Below are 27,572 nucleotides of genomic sequence, written 5' to 3' on the forward strand. Positions count from 1 at the left end.
TAAATGTTGTTGGCAAAATATGTGATTCATAAATGGAATTTAACAATTAAAAAAACGTATTTTGTTGTTTTCGTGTGGGATGTTAAATTAAATTAAATTAAATAAATTTTAATCAAGTAAGTAAATTATTAGCCTAACTTTTAGAAAAGGTTTTAATTAACTGATTTTTTTAATAGTATTTTATTCATAGATGAACTTTAACAATAAAAAACCTTATTTTGTTTTTATCTTGAAGAATGTTGAGCAATATGTCTTCTTTCCAATTTGACACATAAAAAGGCCATTGAGACACTTAAATTAAGTAATGAATAATAAAATAAAATAATACATTAATAAAAAGCAGTAAACTTTATTATAGGATACTTAAGTCAGGAGTAACTAAGTATATTTACTCATATTATACTCATTATATTGTACTTAAGATTTTTTTTTAAAACTTTTAGCTTCTTGTACCTTACTTGAGTATTTCCATTTTATGCAGCTTTACACTTCTACTTCACGACATCTAAGAGGGATATACAGTACTTAAATTTTTAAATGAAAACTTTTGTTACTACTTATTTTATAGACTGACATTAATGATACAAAATATAATCAACAAATAAATTATGATGAATTATTACAGATGAATGTAAAACTTTATTGATCCTCAGAGGGGACATTCACAAACTACCTTTTATCATAAATAATATTCAGAAATAATGAGAACTTTTGGTACTTCAAGTGTATTTTGAAGGTACTGCTAAATACTTCTGTACTTTTACTAACAAAGTATTTCTACTCTGATATTACTACTTTTACTTCTGAGTACTTCCTCCACGTCTGTTTGCATCTCTGCTGTGATTTTAAACCTTTATAAATAAAAGCAAAGATGATGTAAAATCAAGTTTTTAATATTACAGTAACATTTTACAGATCAGTGTTTAGTCCAACATCAACGACAGAAACGTTCTCCTGAGATTATTATAAAATCCAGTAAATATAAAAATTATACAAACAAGTGACGTCATGGAAAAAAACATAAATCAACATGTGTATAAAATAATCAAGTGTAGAACAGACAAACTGTTTCAGTTAGAGAACACGTGGGATTAAACTAATGTGTGACCTGAATTTACAACAATAAGTCATCAGACTGAACAGATTAAAGTTTTATCGACACACTGATGATTTCTATCATAATTTCACAGACACACAGGATCAAACTCAGCTGACGGACAGTTCAGACTCCAGCTGTGACGGCGGCTCATCTGATACAGCTGCTGCAAAACTCCAACAGAACCAGGAAGTGCACTGGATTCTAATGCATCAATATATTATTGAAATATAAATACCCCAAATAAACTCAGATTAGTGGTTAAAATGATGTTAATAAAGAAAGTGTGAGAGCTTTTATGTGTGTGTTCAGTTTATGAAAACTACCCACACCACTTTAATAATGTTGAAAACCAGCCGTGCACTGTTTCTGTTTATAATAAATCAAGTGTCTGCACATACGGATATGTTCCACATTTGTTGCCACAGACGGTCGCTGCAGTCTGGATACAGTTTGGGCTGCTTTGTATTATACGGAAAACCTGGTGGGACTTTCAGGCACAGTACTAAACTGATTCCATTTTGACTCAATGAACAGGGATGACTTTGTGTTTGTAGGTCATTTTACATCAGTGTTTAAAAATGACATGTGGTGTTCCCCCAGGCTCCATCCTGGGACCTCTACTGTTTAACACCTACATGCTACCACTGGCTCAGATTATAGTCCCTTTTAGGACCGACATCACAGTGACATCATGTTATCAGCTGGAGGTGCAGCTGCCTCTCCCCCACAGGGCTGTAGGCTCCATAGGAGTGTTAAAATGTGTTTGTCTTGTTGTGTTATTGGGAGCCAGAATAGAAGGAGTCATGGCTCAAAACCAGCCGCCACTGCCCGTCAACAAAAACAAAGACAACTATGGTTAAATGTGATAAGACCAAAGGACTGGACGGAGGCCATCATCAAAAATGCTCACATGTGCAGCGCACACTTCATATCAGGTTAGGGAAAAAGTATTTCCTGTTGTAGGGATGAATAAGGTTATGTGTATTAAGGGTTATCATGTCCACCTCATCAGAAACTGGGGAGGGATTAAGAGGAATATTGGATTTCTCTGGAACGCTAACTTTTTAGCACATTAGCTAACGTTAGCTTCCATAGCAAAACAAACAAGTGTGGTCCTCCTTTGTAAGATTGGCTTCCTGTGACATCATCCATCCACTGAGTGAGAGCATACGGGTCGGCCAGTCTGGTCCCGTTGGTCAGTGTTTACTTATTCAAGTAACACTGGCGGTCCCGGAGAGTGAGTGACCTGACATGGTGCGTTGGTAAATTCAGTCTGACGCTCTACACTAAAATGAGAGCCCTGTTGGTGGAAGAAACGCAGCGTTATATTTCTACATGAATGAACCAACGGTTAAGTTAATCACACATTCACTCCGCTCGGCGCTCTGCTGCTCCGTCTCCACAGACAGAGTGTCCAGAGTGCGCTCTGCCACTCTGAGAGTGCGCTGCTCTGGATAACCCAACGCTACATTCAGACAGCGCTCCCAATTTATCAACGCTCCAGTTTGTGTCAGAGTGCGCTCCCACACTCACAATGAGTGTTTCTGAACGCACCACTCACATCATCTTCCTCCATCGTCTAAAACGAGACAACACAACTTGTTAGCTAGCGCTAGCTAATGTCTGTGGAGAACTGTTTTGCCTCCAGCTAAGCCCCGCCCACCATAGACATCATACCGTTTACTAACAGTAAAAGGGTCTATAAAAAAACAATAAAATATGTCACCATAATTATGCAGATGACACACATTGACACATCATCAGGGGGACTATGGTCCGTTACGACCTTTGACTGAGAGCACTGGACAAATCACAAACTCGATGTGCCACAATTTTCTTCAACTAAACAAACTGAGGTCATTGTTTTTGAAGCCAAAGAGGAGCTTTGGCTTTTGATGTTTTATTACAAGCAGTCTGAACTACCTTGCTGCTGAAATGTGCTTTATAAATACACTTTCAATGCAGGAAGGTTGAATTAAACTTTAAAGTGACGATCTACAGGATTTGATTTTGGTGACATATGGTGATATGAGGTCATCACTTGGCACTAATCCAACAGACTCTAATAAACTGACGTTCCCCGTCAGCTGCTCGTCCTCCTCACAGGTTCGTCTGTTGTTTGTTGCTTCGGGTTCTTCAAACATCGAGTGTTTACAACAGTAAAGAGAATATCTCCATGCAGTGGGAAAAGGCTGCATCAGTGTTATGTTAGGGTGCACATATTAAAGTGGAAATCAACCACTGTGCAACCAAAACAGGAAGAGGATAACACTTTAGCTTTGTCTTTGTGACAGAGACGCCAACAGTGATGCCACTTTAAGTTTGGTACTTTAAATCCACGTTAGATTACAGAAGGTTCTTCAGCTGAGAGGAGAAGAGTTTGTAGACTGTAGATGTGATGATGATGATGGTGGTGGTGATGGTAATGATGATGATGATGATGATGATGGTCAGTTAGTGTCAAGCAGCAGCTTTAGTCTCCCATTCCTGTAAAAACGGTAACAAAATGACTGAAATGAAATGATTGACATCAGTGTGTGTGTGTGTGTGTGTGTGTGTGTGTGTGTGTGTGTGTGTGTGCGTGTGTGTGTGCGTGTGTGTGTGCGTGTGTGTGTGCGTGTGTGACTGACCTTCCTCCTCTGGAAAACCTTCCCGTGTTCAATGAAGAGTGATGAAGGAGCTCGTCTCAGAGAGTTTTTAGCTGAGGCCGTCCGTCGCAGCAGAGGGTTCAGGAAACCAGCCTGAACCAGCAGAGACCAGCAGAGGTTACAGCAGACACCAGTGAAACCAGTGAAACCAGTGAGCAGAGGAGGTAAAACCACAGTGTAGCTCAGCTCTAATACAGAACATGTAAACCATGACTGATTCTCTGAACTCACAGCAGGAGGTTTTACTTCTATATTTACACTGAACAAATATCAAAACCCAAACATGTGCGTCCCACCTGAGCGCGCTCACTGCAGACGGCCAGCGACTGTCTGAAGGTGCGTTTGTTTTGCTTCCCAGCAGACGCCAGGTTGATCTCTGACCCCGCCCTCAGCTGCACTGTCCTCTTCCCCGTCAGCTCCAGCTTCTGAACGCTTCGCTCCACCTCCACAGACTTCCTGTCTGAAACACACAAACAAAAAATAAAGTCTTTACTGAAGCTGTTTTGGGCTTCAAAAAAATTCAAGTAGAAACAGTGGAATGTTTTTGGTTAATTTAAAATGCAGGTCCTTGTTTCGTCCCGTGAAGAGGACTTCCTGTACGCGCTGAGACTCACTGTGGCTGGTGAAGACGGTGTTGCTGTAGGTCACTGAGTCTCTGGACGACACCGAGCTGCAGCGAACTGAGTCCTGAGAGCTCTGGAGCTGAGACATCACAAACACACCGGTCATTATGATTAATATCTGTCATAATCAATAACCAGGCAGGTCTCTGTGGAGTACGGAAGCCCACTGCTGCCACAAAACTACACATCTAAAACTAAAGAAAACTGAAAATAAATCAGAGTCTGATGATTCTGACATCATTAATATCATTACTTTATGTTTGAAATGTTTGTGCTGTGCTGTGAGGAGCGTACCATGTGCTCCAGGATGGAGGTGTTGGAGTAGACGGGCTGGTCTCGGCCGGTCCCACTCAGGTGGAACGGGTCGTCCATGTAGGTGTTGGAGGTGGGGAACCTTCGAGTCTGTAGCCCACTGAGGAGAGAAGAGCAAAAACTACAGAAGGAGCACGACGACCAGAGGAGCAGACAGAGGGGTGTGTCTTACCTGAGAGCTCCACCTGTGAGCTCCTGTGTGCTGTTGTCATGGTGACTGTGATGGGCAGCTCCGTCCTGCAGCAGCTTCAACCATCGCTCCTTCTCACCTGAACTACTCACCTGGAGGACAGATGAAACCATGAACATGACTGTATGAACGAATGAAATGACCTCCTGTTTCCTGTCCTGTCAGCTCACCTCCAGCACGGCCACCTGGTCACCGAGCATGCTCAGTGTGATCCTGTAGGAGTGGTTGGTGTCGGGCCCAGCTCTGACCTCACAGCCTCTGAGCTGGACGGTGTACTGAGGTGACCTCTTCACCTCTTCCTCCTCCTCCTCCTCCTCCTCCTCCTCCTCTCCGAACATGTTGAGGAGCCCCGCCTCCACCTGACACAGTAAACTCTGCCACTGACAGTTCATCAGCACGCTCAGCACACCTGTCAATCAAACACACCTAAGGTCAGAGGTCACGCTAACATGACATCATCCAATGACTGTTCAGTTAAAGGAGCTTAACACTGTTCTTCTTTAGTGCAGACCAGTGGAAAGTAACTAAGTACTAGATGTTGTTTGCACACAGCTCTCAACATGGACGTGGCTGAGCTGGAGGCTAGCAGCTAACAGTGCTAACAGTGCTAACAACATGACAACAATTTCCCCCCGGGGATTAATAAAGTATTCTGAATCTGAATCTGAATCTGAACATAAGGGGCATAAGCACATACAGCCAGCAGCAGCAGCGACCCTGGACTTTAGAGATACATCTAATTAAGGGCTTCACTGCACTTGCAGACTCGTGGACTTTGCAGGGCACATGTCCTGGAAGTTTGGAGTGCAGAGGGCTCCAACTCTACGACTCATCCAGTCCATGAGGGGCCAGAATTTGTTCTGGTGGCGCACTGGCAGAAGTGGAGCGTTGTGGATCAATGAAAACAGTAAACAGTGTTTGGGTGGTAATGCGTTAATGTAATTATATCACCCAAAATCTTGTTGGTAACGTGTTGCGTTACTTCAGAACTGCTAAAACTTAAAAAAACCCAAAAACAAATCCATACGTGAGATTTATATCTGGTTATCTGCAGGAACACATGAGCAGACAGAATTCACCAACTTGCGTGAGGACACTTGAACGTTTCCACAGCGCCGACTGAACTAAACTTGAGACCTGTCGATCAGCAGCTTTATTTTATACAGTCCACACTTGGTCCACGCAAGGGACTCGAACTGGCAGCTTCCTGGTTCCCAATCCAAGTCCCGGCGGATGGAGCTACTGCAGCTTTAACAGCACTCTCTCTGGTTTACAGACTTTAATAATAGTAATAATAATAACACTCATGACATCAGTACCTTTGTCTTTGCTGAGGCTGCAGCAAGCTGAAGGTTTCTCCTCCTCAGAGTCACTCTGGACTGTACTGGACTGAAGAGACACGAAACACACAGAAACTTTAAACCAACACTTTTTATTATTGTGTCATGTGAATAAATGTGCCGAACAGGACCAGAGAGCTGAGGCACATTCACACACAGCTATAGGTTTCACAGTCTGACATTCATTACTCACTGACAGGAACATTTATGATGGAGCACTGGAAACATCTGATTAAATACGTGTTAAATAATCAACCTCACCTTCTTTTTCAAAGTTCGTCAGCATTAAACACACATTTACATTTATATTTCAGAACCATGTCTGAGTCCCAAACACCTGAATGATGGTCTCACCCTGCAGGACAGCAGCTGGTCTGATCTGACCAGAGACAACGAGCTCCGACTCTCCACCTCAGCTCCAACACTCACCTCCTCTATCACCTGCACACACACACACACACACACACACACACACACACACACACACGTACAATACAGCTGATAATTTATAGATTCATCAATAATACTGAAATGAATCAAGTTAAAATTCTTCGGTGTGTTTCAGTAAATGATCAGCTGTCCTGGAAACACCACACTGAGTTGGTGTGTAAAACACAGGTCACCGTTACGTGGCTGGATGACGATCGATTGTTTGGTCTTGTGCAGAAAAAGGTTCAATACTAACAAGCTGAAAGGGGGCATATCTCCAGCTATCGTAGAGGAGTCGCACATACTTGGCTCAATAAATGGATTCCCCTCCCGTGCTTGTATACTGGGACAAGGACAGTAGGCCAGTTAGATGTCCTCGTCCAGTATCCCACCCCCTGTGAATACAGCACAGGGAGTGTTAACAATGAGTGTAGTGAAAGTTGTGTGTGTGTGTCTGACCTTCCTCCACTCGTCGGCCTGCTGGAAGCTGCTGTAGCCCAGCACCAGTGTCTCTGATCCCAGTAACACCAGTTTGAGCTGGTGCTGGATCTTCCTGTTGCTCTTTGACTTGTAGACGAGCTGACAGCCACGCAGGTTGATCTCCAGCTGAGGGAGCAGGTCCTGAGCACACTTATAACACTGACACACACACACACACACACACACAAACAATACATCATCTGAAAACTGGAAACCTGAAGATTAATTTCAATTATGACCATTTTTTTTCCAGTCATAAATCTGTAACAGACATTGTGTTTCAGTCAGGTGCCTGATCAAACTATGAAAGTTGAGACAGGCACAGCACGTTATGGGCGTATATGACGGCCATTCCTGCGATCAATAACATCTCATTAAGTCCAGTTCAGACTAAAGATTCGTGACGAGACCAAACCGTTTTACAACGTGCAGAGAAAAGTTGCAGCGGAGCTCGATGGTGTCACCTGCAACTCAGCTGGTCAAACTGTCGACAGTTTCTGTAGTGAAATAAGGACGTAGTTAAACCTTGTGAAACAGCTCGTCCTCGTCTATTGCGGCGCTCCCACCCAGGTGACAGAATAAAAAAAGAGACGGTGCGTCCAACAAAAGTTCAACTCAAAACAGCACACCATGTCGCATCGCAGTTAGGACATTCAATAGAAAACAGAGCGTCAAACTGATCTGGTCGCTGACGCTCGCTTGCGTCACATCCAGTCAGGACACGGTGTGTGTCGGCATCAGAGGTAATAACAGCGCTATAACGATGTGATGTTGTGATGATGTGTAAAGTCCAGTTCAGACCAAAGATTTGCGATGAGATGAAACCGTTTTAGAACATTGCAGAGAAAAGTGTCAGCGGTGTGAACTGGCCAGTCTGAGCTGGACTCAAGCCGGCTGATGATGTCACCTGACACTCAGCTGGTCAAATCATTCATCCTGTAGGTAACCCCTCATTTAAACCTCATGAATCAGCTGTTCCTCGTCCACTGCAGCACTTCCAACGCAAGCGACAGAATAAAATTAGAAATGGGGCGTCCAACAAGACCAAGCTTGATCAAATCCAAAGTCAACACAGCCGTCTACTAAGAGATTTTAATAATAATAATAATACATTTTATTTAAAAGCGCCTTTCTCAACACTCAAGGACACTTTACAGAGCATTAAAAACACAATTAAGGTCATAATTAAAATAAATAAAACAACAGACAAGAGTGACAGAAAGTAAAAATGGATGTGGGCAGTTAAAGGGAATATGCAATTTGGAACAGATGGGTTTTGAGTTGTGATTTGAAATGGGGTAGAGAGTCCATGTTTCTGAGGTCCGGGGGGAGAGAGTTCCAGAGTTTGGGAGCAGAGCGACTGAAAGCTCTGCTCCCGGAGGGCCCGGCGGAGGGCACAGAGAGATGGAGGGAGGAGGACGACCTGAGGGAGCGAGAGGGGGTGGCAATGTGGAGGAGATCAGACAGGTAGGTGGGGGCGAGGTTGTGAATGACCTTGAAAGTATACAGAAGGATTTTGTAATGGATTCTGAATTTGACTGGAAGCCAGTGAAGCTGCTGGAGGACAGGGGTGATGTGGTGAAAGGAGGGGGTTCTGGTAATAATGCGGGCTGCAGAGTTTTGGACCAGTTGAAGCTTATGGAGGGATTTGTGAGGGGCACCAAGGAGGATTGAGTTACAATAATCAATGCGGGAGGTTACGAGGCTGTGGACCAGGATAGCCGTGGTGTGAGGGTTGAGGGAGGGGCGGAGACGGTTAATGTTTCGTAGGTGGAAATATGCAGACCGGGTGATGTTATTGATGTGTGAGTGGAAAGACAGTGAGCTGTCGAGGATGACACCCAGACTCTTAACTTGAGGGGAGGGGGACACTGTGGAACTGTCAATAGTGAGGGAGAAACTGTCAGTTTTGGATAAAGTGGATTTGGTACCGACCAGGAGGAGTTCTGTTTTATCAGAGTTGATAAAACAGAACTCAATTTTAGGGCACTTCATGCTTCGGTCTGCTGACCAGCTTTATGGAGATGCTGATTTCTTTTTCCAGCAGGACTTAGCCACAGAGGCAAACCTTCTTGTACTTAGTTTGCTGACCATGGTGTTACTGTGTTTGACTGGCCAACCAACTCACCTGAACTGAACCCCACAGAGAATCTATGGTGTATTGTCAAGTGGAGGATGAGAGACACCAGACCCAACAATACAGACCAGCTGAAGGCCTCTATCAAATCAACCTGGGCGTCCGTAACATCACCTCAGCAGTGCCACAGGCTGATGGCCTCCATGTCACGCCACACTCATGCAGTTATTCGTGCAAAAGGAGCCCTGACCAGGTACTGAGTGCGTACATTAACATACTTTTAAGAAGGTCAACATTTCTGTATCATTTTATATGAAAGTTTAATTTTTTGAAACTTTTCCATTATATTCAAATTTTTTGAGATGCACCTGTACAATAGGTGAAAACAACACATTTACTCCCAAAACCGCATGAGACAAGCATAAAGTGGACACGTCTGCAAAGAGGAGACACATTGTTGCCCACAGAACCTATTTTCATTCAGATATCTTGAGGTCAGGGGTCATGGGACCCCTGTGAACATGGCCATGCCAGTTTTTCCCCTCGCCAAAAATTAGCCTAAATTTGGAGCATTATTCCCTAGAAGCAGAATTCTTAGGTTATCTAGTTTCATATCACATCAGCATCATCACTCCAGCTTCAAAACTCAGCCCACTACAGCCTCTGACAGACAGGACTATTGTCTCAGATCACTGGCAGCCTGGCAGGTTTCAGAGGGTTCATGTAAAAACAAGATTTGACTGTTGTAGTTGCCTCTTGTGGAAAACGTATTAAATAAGTAAAATCAATATTCTGTACAGTAACTGAAGCTGTCAGATAAATGTGAAGGAGTAAAAACAGAAAGAAGAGACTCGAGTGCAGCAGCAGAACTCACCAGCAGCACGTTGCTCCTGATGATGAACAGCTGTTTGGTCCACTGTCCGAGCCACTTCCTCTTCCACAGGTAACCACACAGGCGGGACTCGGGGATGGGTCTCAGGCAGGGCTGGGAGGCGCTCCACTGGATGTAGTTAGCTCTGTCCTTCACAGACTCCTCCTCCTCATCATCATCATCATCCTCCCCATACGACTCGTAGTGACTGCTGTCTGACTCCGCCTTCTCTGAGGGAGGGACCAGGACGTGTTTATGAAAGGTTTACAACATGTTTCTGTGTGTGTGTGTGTGTGTGTGTGTGTGGGGGGGGGGGGGGTACCAGTGTTAGTCGTGGTCGTGTCAGGTAGGTACGGTTCTGCCTCCTCGTAGGTATCTTCATCATCATCACCTCCGAGGCCGCCTGGAGGGAGGGGCGGCACCACAGGGCCCTGCGTGGATGGATGAAGGGGTTTAAAGACACTTCAGCAGTACGGTGCAGAGTTTTCAGCTGAATATGACAGATGACTGACTGACTGAGCGCTGGATGCCGACGTGTTTGTTCTGTCAGCTGACAGTTACGTGGTTGCTGCACACCAGCACACTGAAATGAAGCAGACCCCTTGACAACAGCCTGACAACGACGTTAGTTGATTCTTTATTTTAAGTGAGTAATCCCAATACCAGACGAATCAGTCAACTCAAAGGTCTGGACTCAGGCGACAGGAGGAGCAAACTGAACCTGTTGAAACCACAGATGATTTCATCACAGAAGCTCCTGTGAAGAGGAACAGATGGGCACATATGTGAGGTCACTGTCACTGGAGCTGCCAGATTGAAAAGATCTTTAAAAGTAATTCCGTCGTGTCAGACAATGGATCAACATCAGGGGCATGACAGTCCTGAGAGACGCAGTCTGGGCTTTTCTGAGCTGCGTTCACAAGCTGTTTTATTCGTCATAGATCTTAACAACAATTTACAGAAAGAACAAAGCAGACATGTCTTGTTGCATGATCCAAACCTAAATCAAAACTCGCCATTTTCAGCGTGTAGGCTGTTAGCTTGGAGGTTGTTGTTTCCCGTAGCGAAGGGGATTTGGAAACAGTAACACGCAGTTAGTGGAAGGCCAAAATAACTGGCCAATGGCAGGTTTACAGCCACACGCTGTGTCTCAGTTCAGGGGCTGCAGCCTTAGAAGGAAGCTGCCTTCACGGTCGACGTCAGCCGTGTCCTTTGAAGACTGCATCAGCCAAATCAAACGGTCTCTGAAATGGGACGGTCTGCGGAGGATTTCCTGGTTGCATCACCAGTTGTTCTCACCCCAACCCTTTGGAGTTACTGTTACCTAGCAACCAGCTGCGCTTGACGAAAGAAGAAGTAAGCTAGTAAGGTAGTTAGCCCTAAATCATGGACCCAGAGATTGTTATTATACATATTTTTTATTTAATACTTGAGGAGATGATTCACCGCTGGAGACGCTGCCGTCTGATATATTTCAGGCTTATGGAGTGTTTTCAAGTAAACTTATGAAATTCAGATTGTTTAAGCTGTGTGCTTTTAGCTAACGTAATGCTAACAACAGTTAACCGTTAGCTAGTCAACAACTGTTAGTTAACTTCACTTAATATAGTCATCACCAGCACGCAATGCATCCTGGGATAGGTTGGGCCACGAAAGATTCATCCGTTGCATCCTCCAAATTCTGGGAAAGAAGGCTGCATGTCTCTGCCGCATCTGAAGGAGCCTTTGAAACTGGACGGCCTTGGTCGCGCCGATGTGACGCAGCCTTCGAAGGCTGCAGCCCCTAAATTGAGACACAGCTGCTGTCTCCATCCGGTGAGTCAAACTACCCCGAAAGTCTTTTACGTTCAAGTGACACAGACTCCTCGTGGTCGTAGTAATTTTGAGTCTTTCAGAGGTGAGGTGATGTTGTTATAGAGGGAGGAAGTCAACAAGACACCAGAGACCACAGTCCCCCTGACCACATGATTACAGCTGGAACCACCTGACCTCAACGTATAGGTGATTTTAACTCCTTAAACCTGATCAAGTTATTTCTGTCTCCAAACCAAAACTTAACCACAGATCAGAAAACACTCCTGTAAGTCCTTCTGGAGGGCACGGACTTGTTGTGTTCATGCTACTCTTTTAGCACAAAAGATGACGAATTATTTGTGAATGAAACAAATAAATAAACTTCTTGAACTTGTGGGACAAACCAGCAGCTTCTTTATACTTCCACAGTTTGGGCTCAAACCTCTGTCACACTATTGGGATAAATTGAGACAGATAAACCACCTGGTAAACAGAGTCAGGGAGAGAACGTGCTCAGGGTTAAATGTTGGACAGGGTTCCTACAACTTAATTTTATTTAGACTTTTTTTAAGCCACTCAGAATGAAACCAGTTTTACAGTAACCCAAACTGCATTTTGAAGTTGCAATTTTAAGAGGTTTTGGGACATCGAGCTTTTTATGTCACACAGGCGACATTATTACAAATTATTTTGAGATTTTACAGTGCAGTGTCAGAAAAAAATGTAAAATCCTACGTCCAATGTCTGAGCATTTTTAAGGTGTTTTAAATGTTGATTTAAAACATTTTAATACGAATGAAGGTCTTCTTTTTAGATAAATGAATTCAATGCCTTGTAAGACATTTTAAGGATCTGCAGGACCCCTGTCAGACACTATGAGACAGGACATTAACACTTTGCAAACCTCCACACTGTCACCGTCCTCTCAGCCTAACGTCACACTGCTGATCTGAACTGAAGCTTCATGCGGCCACTGAAATAAATAACGTCTGCAAACTGGTTACATATGAACAAAATTTCCCAGAGTTAGTGGGGGTGTGTGTGTGTGTGTGTGTGTGTGTGTTGTGTTCATCCATCACGTAGACCAGATGCTAATCAGCTGCCATCAGTGACCACTTCCTCCCTCTGCAGAGCTCTCAGCCAATAGGAGGACAGATAGAGGGGAGATGGCCTCATATGTAAACACTGAGCATCCTGTCACTCCCTCCAACACACACACACACACAGAAACCCTGCCGTCTCCTCCCAAACCTCAGGAGGACTCAGTCTGTCATTACTGACCCACATCACTAACCCTCCTCCTCCTCCTTCTTCTTCTCCTGTTATCTAAAATAAAAAAGTGCTTTTTTTCTCAAACCTCGGGGGAACCATCGTTAGCATCAGGAGGTCAGGGAGTGCAGGAGAGTCAAACATCTACAGTGTGAAGACAACAACAGAATCGTTTCATCTGTAGGGCTGCAACAGTATGAGATTTTCACGGTCTGATAACCGTCTCAGAAAATATCGCAGTATTAAAATATTAGAGAATCATTATTAGAATGATCCTTAAAGGAATGAAGACAGAAGGGTTATTGTTGCTTGAATAAACTGAAACTTGAAACATTTAGTTAATGAACTTTTTGTAAATGTCTCCTCTTAGAAAATAACTCAAACAAAAGAGAGATTCAATGTCCAGATACATTTTTTTCAATATCATAAAACAAATGTACACAGTACGATTATTGTCAGCTTTCATATTAGATTAAATTGCATCATTTCTCTTGTAGTAAAAGATGCTCCTGTGCAGTGAAGAAGGAAGTACTCAGAGGGGTCGTAAACATGCCTCGTCTATAACCATCTGGAAAACATGAGGTCAGGCGCTGGGTGCTCATGGACTGGACACAAGCTCTGTTTTCTGCGCCCTCAAATTCACTGTTTTCAATGTAGAGGCACAACAGGTGAGCTCAAACACCAGAGCGACACCATGCTTGTATGCATCAGGGCGTGACGGCTACACCCTGAGATAAACTTAGTTCAACTTTCAGAACACAGCGCCGTGCATCGTGCACCCTAGGTCATGTGACGGGGAACCACCAATCACAGCTGACAGATATCTTTCCTTCTTTTCCTTCTTGATCATTTTAATAGGCCGACACACAAACCGCATCTAGAAGAAGATCAGCTCTGACCTCAGGACTTCAGGTAAATAGGCCATGATACGATACGCTTCTTAAGGTTGCTTAGCAACCTCAGATGCAACCTGCCACCGGGCTCTCAAAATCTGGCACAAAAAGGCAGAAGAGGCCGTACACATGCTGCGTCTTTAACAGCCTGGCAAACGTGAGGTCGGGCGCTGGGCACTACTCTTTTTAATAACAGTGACAATAGTGTGAAATGGCATCACGGTGAGACAGAGCCTGAAGTCAAAGGGAAAGTTTGTGAAGCTGAAACCATGAAATGTTTTTACAGGAAAATGACTTCAACCATCAAAATAGTGAGTCAGTGCAGGTTGGAGTGTATCCCAGCATGCATTGGGTGAGGAAAGGGAGAGATGTGTGTGACTCACCCCGTTTGTCAGCCACACAGGTGAGTCCTGATTTAGGAGCAGCTGAGAGGACCGGACTCCGTCTGCACAAACAAACACACCTGTCTTTTATATCATGAACACTGGAATCATGTTTCATCTCCTGCCTTTATAAATATTTGATTTCAAGTCAACACGATTGTTAAAAAAAAAACTCAACTGTGTCACTTTTTAACGAAAGTCAAAACATCAGGAAATATTCTACAGTCTCTGACTGGACACGTCCTGTGATTTACTCTCAGTGTTACCTGTTCCAGGTGTGTCTGACAGCTCGTTGCTAGGAGACGATGACGGACAGCTCATGATCATGTACTCAGCATCTTCCACTAGAGACACAACAGACACTTCAGCAGAGTTATTACTGCAGTTATTTCACAGAGTCATCTCACTGGTTTTAGTGGCACTGCAGTCCAGTCGCTAGAGGAAAAGACGGCCATTTTATGCTCCTGGAAATCACTGATAGTTTATTGGTACGTTTCATTTCAGTGTCTCTGAAGTGACGTAGTATATGAGCTGACTTTGTCATCAGGAGGTGGAGGGGATGGTGGATTGTGAGTCACCTAGGTGAGACGCCTGCCAAGCTGCACACCACTGTCAAAGACCAACAACAAAAACAATTGTTTTTTAGTGAGACATTGCTCTATTTCCAGCAGCTGTTAAGCTACCAAATGTGGGTGTTATGTAGCGACCGTCAGCGGGTGTAGTGCTGAAAGCGTTGTTTTTTACTAAGACGTGATCACATGATCTATTCCTGACCATAACCAAGTGTTTTTTGTAACTAAACCCACCCACATGTAAACCACGGCGTCATTTAAAGTTTCAATCTAAACTCACAGGCCACTTTATTAGGTACACCTCGCAGGTACCAGGTTGGATCCCTTTTTAATTCTTGGTGTCACAGATTCAACAAGGTGCTGGAAACATTCCTCAGAGATGTTGGTCCATATTGACATGATGACATCACACAGTTGATCCATGATGAGAATCTCCCGTTCCAGCACATCCCAAAGGTGCTCTATTGGACTGAGATCTGGTGACTGTGGAGGCCATTGGAGTACAGTGAACTCATTGTCATGTTTGAGATGATGTGAGCTTTGTGACATGGTGCGTTATCCTGCTGGAAGTAGCCATCAGAAGATGGGTACACTGTGGTCATAAAGGGATGGACACGCTCAGCAACAATACTCAGGTAGGCTGTGGTGTTTAAACCATGCTCAGTTGGTACTAAGAAAATCTCCCCCACACCATTACACCACCAGCAGCAGCCTGAAGCGTTGATACAAGGCAGGATGGATCCATGCTTCCATCTGAATGTGGTTTTTCCAATCTTCTATTGTCCAGTTTTGGTGAGAAAACCCGTGTGAATTGTAGCCTCAGTTTCCTGTTGTTAGCTGACAGGAGTGGCACCTGGTGTGGTCTTCTGCTGCTGTAGCCCATCTGCTTCAAGGTTGGACAAGGTGTTGTTGCTTCAGAGATGGTCTTCTGCACACCTTGGTTGGAACCAGTGCTTATTTGACTTCCTGTTGCCTTTCTATCATCTTGAACCAGTCTGGCCATTCTCCTCTGACCTCTGGCATCAACAAGGCATTTTGGCTCACTGGATATTTTCTCTTTTTGGGACCATCCTCTGTAAACCCTAGAGATGGTTGTGCTGAAAATCCCAGTAAATACTCAGACCAGCCCGTCTGGCACCAACAACCATGCCACGTTCAAAGTCACTTCAATCACCTTTCTTCATCATTCTGATGCTCTGGTTGAACTTCAGCAGCTCGTCTTCATCATGTCTACATGACTAAATGTTAATGAGCTGCTGACACCTGATTGGCTGATTAGATATTTGTGTTAATGAGCAGTTGAACAGGTGTACCTAATAAAGTGCCTGGTACATGTATCCGCTACGTAATAACGCACAAATGTAACAGAAATGGACAATGCAAACATTTTTCTAGTGATTGGTTGAAACAGCAGCAGTAACAGCAGTAGTATTAATAGCAGTGGGCTAGTCGCACTAACAGTAGCAGTCGTAGTATTCTTACCAGGAGTGTCGTTGGTTTGCAGTTTGGACAGCAGCTCTGAGATGGATTTCTTTTGAGCCTGAGCGATGTAACTCAGGTTCTCTGAGTCCAGAACAGACAGGAAGGACGGCAGGTCCCAGATCAGCTTGGCCAGCACTACACACATGGACAGACAGGACAGACTGTGATGAACCGTTCCTGTATTCCACCAGGGGTCTCTGCATCTGGCTGTTTCTGATTTGGTGTTGCAGGTGCTTAATGGAGGGTCATCAGCTGGATGGGCTACACCTGGGCCAGGTGTCCTCTGCACATAAACACCTCCCTCCTTTACAGTTGCTCTCTTCTTCCCTTGCTGCTGTTTGTTTTGGTTATCACAGACATTTCTACATGACTGGTTACTGACACTGATTCTGTTCTTTATCATCACTTTTTGTAAATAAATATGCTGTTAACTTTCAGTGTTCGTGTCTGGTCTCCCGTCTTTGTCGCAGCCTCTGAGCTGGTTGTGAGAAGACAGACAGATGGACAGCTGGACACAAAGACGCCTCAGCTGTCTGCGTGTTTGGTCTCATTAACAAAGTAAAATAGTTTGGCAGACTTTATCTCTGAGTCATCCTTTAACTGTTGACGGAGAAGCAGAGCGATGAGTCATGTTTATTTATACACTCAGTATCTGTCTCTATCAAACACTCGTTACACTTCAACAGTGCTGGAATGTAACAAGTACATTTACTCAAATTTTGTACTCAAGTACAAGCTAGAGGTACCTGTAGGCCTACTTAACTAATAATGCCTATTATGCTTCTGCTCCACTACATTTATCTGACACTTTTAGTTACTACTCACTTTACCAATCAATATTTTTGCACTCAAAACATGAAACTATCCTACAGCTACCAAACAATCAGTAAATTAACAGGCGACTACTTTGATGGCTGAAGTCATTTTTTATGTAAAAACATTTCCTGGCTCAAGCTTCACTCGTGTGAGGATTATCTGCAGCTGTACATCTTTATGATTTAATCTACACAAACGTTTTAAATGATTTTCAAAAGCTGAAAACTTTGGAGTGACTTTCAAATATCTACAATTTGGTAACCTATAAGATAACACGATAAATGTTATATAGTAGCCTACATTATGTATAAGCTAACATACTAAATATTGCACATCTATATTTAGATATAAGCTAACATGCTAATATTTCATATAGCCTATCTACATTTATGTAGAAGCTAACATGCTAAATATAGCTTATTTACATGTATAAGCTAACATGCAAAATATTACATTTAGCCTATCTACATTTATTTATAAGCTCACACTCTAAATATAGCCTATCTATATTTATGTGTAAGCTAACATATTAAATATTATAGCCCATCTTCATTTATGTATAACCTAACATACTAAATGTAGCATATATGCTACATTTAATATAAGGCTATGTGTAGCCTTATATTTAGCATGTTAGGTTACATATATATATATGTAACCTAACATGCTAAATATAAGGCTACACATAGCCTATCTACATTTATGTTTAAGATACTAAATATTATATTGCTTCCATTTATGTATTAGCTAACATGCTAAGTGTTACATGTTGCCTATCTAGGACTACGTTTAAGTAAAAGTCAAGATGCTAAATATAACATATAGCCTGTCTACATTTATTTATAAGCTAACATGCTAAATATTATAGCCTATCTGCATTTATTTCTGAGCTAGCATACCAAGTAAAACTTATCTACACGTATAAGCTAACATGCTAAATATTACATAAAACCTATCTACATTTATGTAGAAGCTAACATGCTAAATATTAATAGTAAAGCCTACCTACATAAGCTAATATGCTAAATACAACATACTCTATCTTCATATATCTATAAGCTAATATACTAAATAATACATATCTACATTTATGTATAAGCTAACATGCTAAATATAGCCTATATCAGAAGTATTTTTTTCACTTAAAACAAATTTGCTTTGGTTTATCTCCATTTATCTTCCCTTGTCCTTTATTGTGCTCTATATTTCCACTGATGTATAAGCTAACGTGCTAAATATTTGACTTGTCTACATTTAGGCTATGTATAAGCTAACGTGCTAAATATTATAACATGTCTACATTTAGGCTGTGTATAAGCTAACGTGCTAATTACTATGTAGCTAATATCTATGCTTATGTGTAAGTTAACATGCTAAATATTACATAGCTTAAATCTACATTGATGTATGTTAAACACAAATGTCAACATGCTGTAAAATTTAATTTCTAACCTTAGCATGTAATGTTTAGCATATTATATTTATATGCTAGCATGCTAACATGCAAAATGGTAGTTCTGTATTCATCAAATCTAGTCAAACTTTTTTTATCCATGTATTTGTCTTTCATGACCACATTGCTGCAGATTTAAAAGAACAAAAATCAAAGTTAAAAACATGTCAAAGTCTTTTAATGATCAATGTTTCTGTGTATCCGTCCTCGACTGTTTTTAAATAATTTCTTTAAGTTTCATGAGTCAAACAGACCGAAACTCATGAGTGTCCAGTTCAGTTTGTCGTCAGCAGGTTGATAAAACATGAAAACTGTCATGAAGTCAGTCTGTGTTCATGTTATGAATGAAGCTGTTGTTGCTCTCTTCACTGGATGAATACTGACTTTGTGTTTTGGCTTCTGAAGAGTAAAGAGCTCAAATCATTGAAGGCAGCGATGCGAGACGCCTCCAACTCCATATTATCCTCCACAGATAAAAATACAAGCTCAATATTTTCCTCTGACAGGGGTCATGTCGGCCCGCTGTCTCTGTGGGTATGTTGTCAATAATCAGTGTGATGCTGAGTTTGTCTCAGAGGTCCTTAAAGTAAGCTTTCACCCTCACCAGCACAGGCTCTTGTTCATGGTTAATTCATGTATGTTATGGCTCTGTGGGGGTTATATGAATGTCATATTTTACAATAGTGGTATTTTCAAACATGCAAACAAATAAAAAACTTAAGAATGTCCGTCCTCACAGAAGCTGCTGTCTGTTTAAGACAGAAGAGTTCAGGATATTTGTTCTGTTAATGAGTGAATGAAACACTGAACTGACGGCACCTGTCCAGGTAACGTTTCCCATCACAAACACTCGGATGTTCTGGCCTTCACATGTTAACTGATGTGATTCACACTGATAAGCTGCTGCTAATGTTTAACACAGAATAAAGACTGTGTGTGTACTGTACGTGTTACATCATTTAAGACCTGAAGGTCCCTGTGCACACACTGACAAACAGGAAGTTGCCTGTAGAGGAAAAATAATTATGCTGCAGGAACATTTACAGCAGATTCTTCATCAGGAGGAAATGTACCTTAAAGACACTAATCATGTATTCAATATGTTTACTTTCTATTAACACTCACCACCAACAGGACCCGTAGAACCACCCCTGTGACCAACAGAACAACTTACAGTATGGGACCCCTAGAGACTCTTCAGGGACCACTAACACATCCTTAATAATCTCTAAAACCTTCTCAGGGACCAATATAACTTCCTCAAAGACCACTAGAACCATTTGAAGGACCCCTGGAACTATAACTATAGGAATCTTCTTTACAATCTTCTTAATGACTAACAGAGCCCCTAAATACACCTGGAGAACCTCCTCAGTGACCACTAAAACTTTTTACACCATCTACAGGACCCCTGGAACATCTGTATTGACTTAAGAGAGTTCTACACACACCAAAAGACCATTTTCAGTAACCACTAAAACCATCAAAAGGACCCTCAGAACCTCTTCAATGAACACTAGAACTCCCTAAAGAACAACTACAACCACCTAAAGGCCCCTAGAACCTCCACTGAAGAAACAGTATAACCATCTAAAGACTTTTAGAACCTTCTCCCAGACAATTAGAACCTCCTAAAATACTTAGAGCCCACCTTGAAGACCCCTAGAACTTTCTTAATGACCACTAAAACTTCCTGCAGAGCTAGAATCTCACAAAAGACCCTCAGAGTCTCCTGACTACAACAACAACAACAACAACAACAACAGAAAAAGCTCTTAGAACCACTTTAAGGACCATCAAAACCTCCCCAGTGACCACTAGAGCCTCCCATAGAACTACTGCAACCACCTAATGGGCCCCTAGAACCACCTTATAGACCATGTGTTGGAACATGTTTTATGGTTTTATGTTGTCTTGCAAGTCAAAGACAAATTTCTGCCTTCAGCATGCATAAGGTAGACAATAAAGTATTATTCTATTCTATTCTATTCTATCAAACATCCTAAAGAAACAATGTAACATCCTGAAGACCTCTAGAACCTCCTTCCTGACAATTAGAACCACATAAAGGATTTCTAGACCTACCCAAGAGACCCCTAGAACCTTCTCCATGACTACTATAACTTCCTACAGGACTTTAAGACCCTCAGAACCTCCACAGTGACCATCAAAACCTTTTAAAGAACAACTGCAACCACCTAAAATTTCCCTAGAACCACCTTGAGTGACTACTAGAACATCCTAAAAAACAACATAACCACCTTAAGACCTTTAGAGCGTCCTTCATGACAATTGGAACCTCCTAAAAATCTTCTAGGGGCAATTAAGACACCCATAGAACCTTCTAAATGACAACTAGAAGCCCAAGAACCTCCTTCCTGACCATTAAAATCCCCCGATGGACCCTTAGAATCTCCTTTGTGACCACTAGAACCTCCTAAAGGACAACTACAACAACCTAAAAGGCCCCTTGAACCATTTTAAGGACCATCAAAACCTCCCCAGTGACCACTAGAACCTAATTAACATAACTATTTAACTACCTCAAGAACTTAACATCCTCCTCCCTGACAATTAGAACCTCATAAAAGAGTTCTAGACCCACCTGAGAGACTTCTCAAACCTCCTCAATAACTAATGTAACCTCCTAAAGAAACAACAGACAACTTTAAGACCTCCTACCTGACAATTAGAACCACCTGCAGTAATGAACCCTAGCTGTCTACAGTTAGCATGACTTCAATAACCTAAAGGACCTCAGGAACCTTGCCCCTGACCGCAGATGCTCCGACAATACATTTTTAAATATATTCTAAAGTTGTATTATTATATCACTGACAGGAGTCAGACCCAGTTGGAACCACAGAGAACATGAGCAGTTCCACTGGTTGGAAAGTCTACACAGGACCTCAGTTGTTGGTATAAAGCCAAAGTGTGGTGAATGATCCTGAGAGGTCCGACTGTGCTGATCTCAGAACAGTGTGAATTCTCATCAGAAGGAGTTGGAAATGTAGAAAATGCAGAGACAACAGACGGTGATTGTGTCGGAGCTCCATTCAGACGGACAGAGTGAGTCCATTCACTGTGTGACGGAGTGGGAGACCAAGGTTAAATGTTTCTGATTAACTCGTCTCTGCTGACTTTAAGGATCCTACAGATCTGCTTATCTGCCCGCTGCTGTTTTAAACACTGAGCTGTACATACCTCACACACCCACAACACATCAACAACACATCAACAGCATCATCAACAACACATCAACAGCATCATCAACACATCAACAGCATCATTAACAACACATCAACAACACATCAACAGCATCATCATAAACAACAACAACGACAGAAACTCTGACACAGAGAAACTGCTGCTGGACTGAGAAATAAAGAGTTTGTGTTAGTGAACGCTGCTTATCTGACCATCAGAATCACTTCCTGTCTCAGGCTTTGATGCTGCAGAACACCCACACACAAACACACACACGCGTGCGCAGACGCACACAGGTTAAAAAACGTCAGTCTATGTGAATGAATGACGGATCATCTCATTCTGATAAAAGACGACAAATCAACATCCAAAAACTAAAACTATACAAACAGAATCACAACACCAGCATATATATTAAGACGTAAATTAAAAGTTTGTTCTGTTGTTAACGTCTCTCCTCTTAACTGTCCTGTAATGTTTTCACCTCGTGCTGTGGTGAAGTCAGACCTTTTTTATTTATTAACAGAGCAAACAAACTAATGAACAAATAAAAGAAAGACTGACAAACAAATAATGAAAAAACTGACAAACTACCTACCTAAAGAAAGAACACACAAACTAATAAACAAACTAACTTACAAACAAACAAATTAAGGAACACACAAACTAACAAACTAACGAATGAAACAACAAACAAGCTGATGAACAAGCTAACATAAAATCAAATGAACAAACAGATGAAAAAATTAATGAACACACAAACTAAGTAATGAACAACAGAATCAAACAAACAATCTGACCAACAAACAAACTAATGAACAAATACACAAACAAACAAAATGAGGAACAAACAACTTTGTAAACAAGTTTGCAAAAAAAAAAAAAAAAAAGCAGATTAACAGAAACTGATTGTAAATGTTTAACAGGAACTCTCAGACAAACTTAGATCTGTGTCTTTATGGTCAATGAAACTGTCTGAGGTGAAAAAGTCTGTGTGTGTGTGTGTGTGTGTGTGTGTGTGTGTGTGTGTGTGCTGCAGGGTGTGGAGCAGCATCTCTTTCATCCTCTGGTTGGTAAAAATAGAAAAATAGGACATCAGACACAGTTACATTACTGAGCTGCAGTCAGAGACGCTCCGTACACACAGAGTTCAGAAACCCAAAATCTACTGACCGACTGACAACAGCTGGAACCAAGAACTCCCTCCACGCCACGAGTTCGGCCCCAAACACACAGGAAGTGTTTCAGCAGCTGGAGGCGACTTTTTGTAACAGTGAATTTAATGAGAATGAAGCTTTTTGCTCGTTGTTTTTGTGTTGCTATGCGCCTTTTGCTTCTGCGCTCTAGGCGTCTGGTTGTTGAAAAAACGTCCCCACGTCGCATCCGCTTTTCCCCATTGTCCAATGGGATGATTTGAGGGGCGGGGCTTCTGTGGTGGTCATGACAACAAGTTTACAGTTGGTAAACAATGGAGGAGAAACTGGTGGTAGTGGTTGCTGGATACCCAGAGCTATACGACTTTACAAAGCACAGTTAGCACCATCTCAATAGAAAACAGCAGATAAGTGCAGTACTGTAAACGTCCATGATGGAGGAGAAGCTCCTGGACCAACTGGTGGTACTCCCCATGATCCAGCCTCTTTTTTAGGGTCTCATGTACCCACACAGATCTCTGTTTATCTGCTGACAGCCTCTCACCCTCAACCAGAGCTACAGACAGTACCCTCTGCCTCAACATGGCAGCAGCTACACACTGATTATCATCTCTAAGCATCTTAGCACTGCAGAGTAAGAAGAGGTGGTTTAAAGGCTCAGTTCAGAGCTTAAACTGTGGGACACATGATAAAAATCTGTTAGTTTAATGTATAAAATGAGGAAGGTTACAGTCTCGTCATCACTGCACACATATCTCATGTTTCCAGCTCCTCCCGTTCATGTATGAACATTTCTACACATTTACACCTTTCTCTTTCCTTTCCAGTGTTTCCAAGCACAAATTGAAAAAGCTCCTAAAAGCAGCCTGTTAATGTTTTTTATTTCTGATAGAAAAGACAAAGACAAAACTACAAAAATCAGAGCCAAGCTGAATAAACCGGATTTATCTCTGTAGCGAGCAGTTAACACATGAAGTAATGACAGTAAATGTGGCTGCAGTCGTCAGTCTGAGCGTTCGTAACGGGACAAAAATGCTAAATTGTCAGTCTGAGTGTAAACAGTCTATTAGCTGCGTCTCCTGGGGGCCGCAGGAGGAGGAAGTGATGATGATGATGGAGGATGGAGGACAGAGGGGTGTTTCCGATTGTTGTGTTGCTGTAGTTAACATACCATCGCTGTGATAAAGTCTCCAGGGTTTTCCCTGAGTTAGATATTCCGTCATCACTTTGACAAACTACTGTAAGAAGCTGTGAGAGGATAACGTCCCCTGATTTAATATTTATTAACTGTATAAAAAATATTGTAAATGGTTTATAATCGACCTCACAGAAAAATGTGAACGACCACGGCATCTGAACACCACATTACAGAAACAGCGTTGAGGGTCGAGGTGGATGGACGTGTCAAACAAACGTGTGTTAAACCACACACACACCCATACACCCGTCCGACCTATTCACCTTTTAATTTAACCAGAAACAGCCCTGAAATCACCATTACCAAAACCACCAGACTCCATTTAAATAAACAGTCATTTTAGCGTGTATGGGAGCAGCATGTTTTCACATCTATCTGGTAATTTGAACCAAACCAGAGTTGGTGACTGTTGGAACAGAGGGGCGGGATTTATGACCTACACTGCAGCCAGCCACCAGGGGGCGGTCCAGATTCTCTTTTGGGGAGCTGTCATGTCGTCTATAAAGTGACAACCTCCGAGGCCGAGAAATGAAACTGAAGTGCCAAAACCTGCAGTTCCTCTAATGTCCACTAGAGGTTGTCTCCAACAGTGAGTCAGTCCCCACAGACCTCCATGTTAACATGTAGAAATAAACATGTTTACAGCCTGGTACAAAAACAGTTTTAGTCTCGACAGTTAATTTCAACATTCATAACGCCTGTACAGGGGTGGATATGTATATAACTCAGCTGTTTACATTTCATTAAGTCTTATAGTTAAACATGATTAAGGGCGGGGCTTCTTTGAGTCTACCAATAGTGTCCTCGGCTTCTCAGTCAGATCCACCCCTCGCTCCTCCACAGCTCCACCCTCTCGCCCAAATATGGTCACTTCTGGCTCCAAAAAACCAAGATGGCGACAGCAGAAATGGCCAAACTCAAAGCTTCAAAATGGGTCCACAAACCAGTGGATGACGTCAAGGTAGCTACGTACATTATCTTTATATACAGTCTCTGCGTGAAACTAAAAGTCAACTCTGACTTATTTTAACTTTACATCCTTACATCACGTTACGATGTGCTTCTGCAACCGTTTCACAGCATTTACTATGTGTTAAAAACTGCGACCTCAGGCCTTTCTCATTAACTGTTCGTATGTTTTCCAATTAAAAGTAATGCACCCGAATGTGTACCCACGTATTTTGAAAGGCTGCGATCACGTGACAAATGCACTGACGGCAGTACAGAAGGAAGCGGTCCCGAGGGGACGTGTAAGGAAGCAGGGAGGAAGGTTGGGGTGGTGGATGAGTCACAAAAACGCAGACTCTTCCCCGGAGACGTGGTTCAGATCTGTGTGAGCTTGAAGTGAACTGAGTCATCTTAAGCTTCGTCCTCACTACTTTTCCTTTCCTGAATCTAAACACAGTAACTTTACCTTAATCACGTAACTGTACGTTAAGGACATAACGTCATTTATGGGGCGCTAATTTGTAGAATATCATACGAACTAAAACAATTCTGTTAATAGCAAAATTTATCGTTGTTTACATGTGTTCACAGCTCACAGACACATTATATTTTCATGTTTTATGAACATTAATTAAATATTTATACACTTAATATAAATGTTAAAAAAGAGTAAATTGTTACCCTGTGGATAGTGAAGTTATAAAATAAAAAAACACTGTATACACTATAAATTAATACAAAATATACATATAATTTCAGAGTTAAGATTTACAAATACAAATTAACTCATGTGTTTTTATGTCATATTTCATGTGAGTTTTTTTTGTTGTTGTCGTATGTTTAAATACATTCTAATCATTTTTTTAAAGTCTGTTCACCTGTACTCACATCTGTCCAAACGTTTTTGGGATTCAACCATTTTATTTTGCCATTAAAGGGTTTTTGAGGGACTTTTCCTTATCTGCTGTGACGGTCTGAGGACCAATATTTTGTAAAACTGTTTTTTATGATACTGAGCTTCATAGATACAGTTGAAATAATTGAAACTGTGCTGCTGCAACACCCTGATTTGTAATCATTGAAGGCTTATCTTATCTTTTACATGTGTAATATCACATTAAATAAAAGTCAGATTTAGATGCAGTCACACGTGCAACATCTGACATTTATTTCATGTGATACAAAGAACAGATAAAGTTTATATAAAATGTGAATTATCTGGAGTTTGTGAGGTGAAATGTCTGGAAGGTGACCTCATAGTTGTTGAATACACTGTTACATGATGTCACTGTGTTTCTGTCACATGTTTCTGTAGTCGTGTAAAAACAAAGTGAACACAGTACCTTTCTGTTTGTCCATGTCGTCTCAGTGTCTGCTGATCTTCAGTCTCATTTCTCTGCTCCAAAGAGTCCGACACACGAACGATGAGCAGCAGAAGCACAACAGTGAAGTTTCTCAGGCTGTCTGCTCTGTGAGGAGACGCTTCAGCTTTTAAGGTCGAGTCCGACCTCTCTGTGACATCATGAGGGAGGAGACAGAGGACGGACCGACACACTCATTATGGAGTGGGAGAGAGAAAGAAACACACACACACCAGTTTAATGTGTATACTTGTGTGTGTGTGTGTGTGTGTGTGTGTGTGTGTGTGTAAAAGTCTGGTGATATTTTTCTTCATATAAACAAATCTAATGTTCAGACTCAACAGCACAGTGCATATATCTACAGTGAGGTACAGTGTGTGTATCTACAGCCTGAGATATCTTCTTCCTCTGTGCCACAGGGCTACACTGTTGTTAGAAAAACAGTATGGAAAGTAACTACATGTACTTGGACTTTACTTGAGTATTTCTATTTCAGGGTACTTTATACTTTTCCTGCTCTACATTTCAGAGGCAGATTTGCCTCCAAGAGCACAGCGATCATCTGCTGCTGGTTTATTGGACGCAGCCTTTGTCAGTGACGCCCCAAAGCTATGAAACACACACCTACAGATATCAGAGGAGCTGCTCGCTAAGTATTCTTAAAAGAGAGCTAAAATCGTATCTGTTCACTTTAGACTCGCTCTGACTCTCCTCATACAGGTCTGAAACTATTTCTCTTTACGCTTCTCTTTTAAAATCTGACTTGATTTAATGATTTATAGTGATTTATACACCTCAGAGATTTTATGAATCATTTCTGTTTCATGTTCATTCTATTTTGATGTGAAGCACTCACTGCTTATACTGCTCTTAATATAAAGCACTTTGTGCTGCATTTTTTGTCTGAAAGTTGCTATGTAAATAAAGTTTATCATTATTATCAGATTACAATTGTCTTTACAAAATATATATA

At 41.9% G+C, this 27,572-nt stretch overlaps 1 protein-coding gene across 2 annotated transcripts; it reads right to left on the minus strand.

Annotated features, from left to right (window-relative positions):
* Positions 1-690: 690 nt before the first annotated feature.
* On the minus strand, positions 691-26,828 carry si:dkey-220o5.5 (actin filament-associated protein 1-like 2). Of its 2 annotated transcripts, none has more exons than XM_050050282.1 (16): positions 26,582-26,828; positions 16,463-16,597; positions 14,675-14,752; positions 14,409-14,470; positions 10,392-10,500; positions 10,073-10,299; positions 7,101-7,280; positions 6,567-6,653; positions 6,192-6,261; positions 5,043-5,281; positions 4,855-4,964; positions 4,665-4,782; positions 4,362-4,449; positions 4,044-4,207; positions 3,730-3,840; positions 691-2,399 (listed from the first exon to the last, which is right to left on the minus strand). In XM_050050282.1, the coding sequence occupies exons 1-16, from the start codon at positions 26,595-26,597 to the stop codon at positions 2,307-2,309; spliced, it is 1,887 nt and encodes a 628-aa protein (XP_049906239.1). In that variant the 5' UTR covers positions 26,598-26,828; the 3' UTR covers positions 691-2,306. The 2 variants fall into 2 exon arrangements, with proteins under 2 accessions (XP_049906239.1, XP_049906240.1); XM_050050283.1 differs by having other exon boundaries at positions 704-3,586; positions 14,675-14,770.
* Positions 26,829-27,572: the final 744 nt, after the last annotated feature.

This window comes from Epinephelus moara, chromosome 8, assembly GCF_006386435.1.
Source record: "Epinephelus moara isolate mb chromosome 8, YSFRI_EMoa_1.0, whole genome shotgun sequence".
Classification (NCBI taxonomy): domain Eukaryota; kingdom Metazoa; phylum Chordata; class Actinopteri; order Perciformes; family Serranidae; genus Epinephelus; species Epinephelus moara.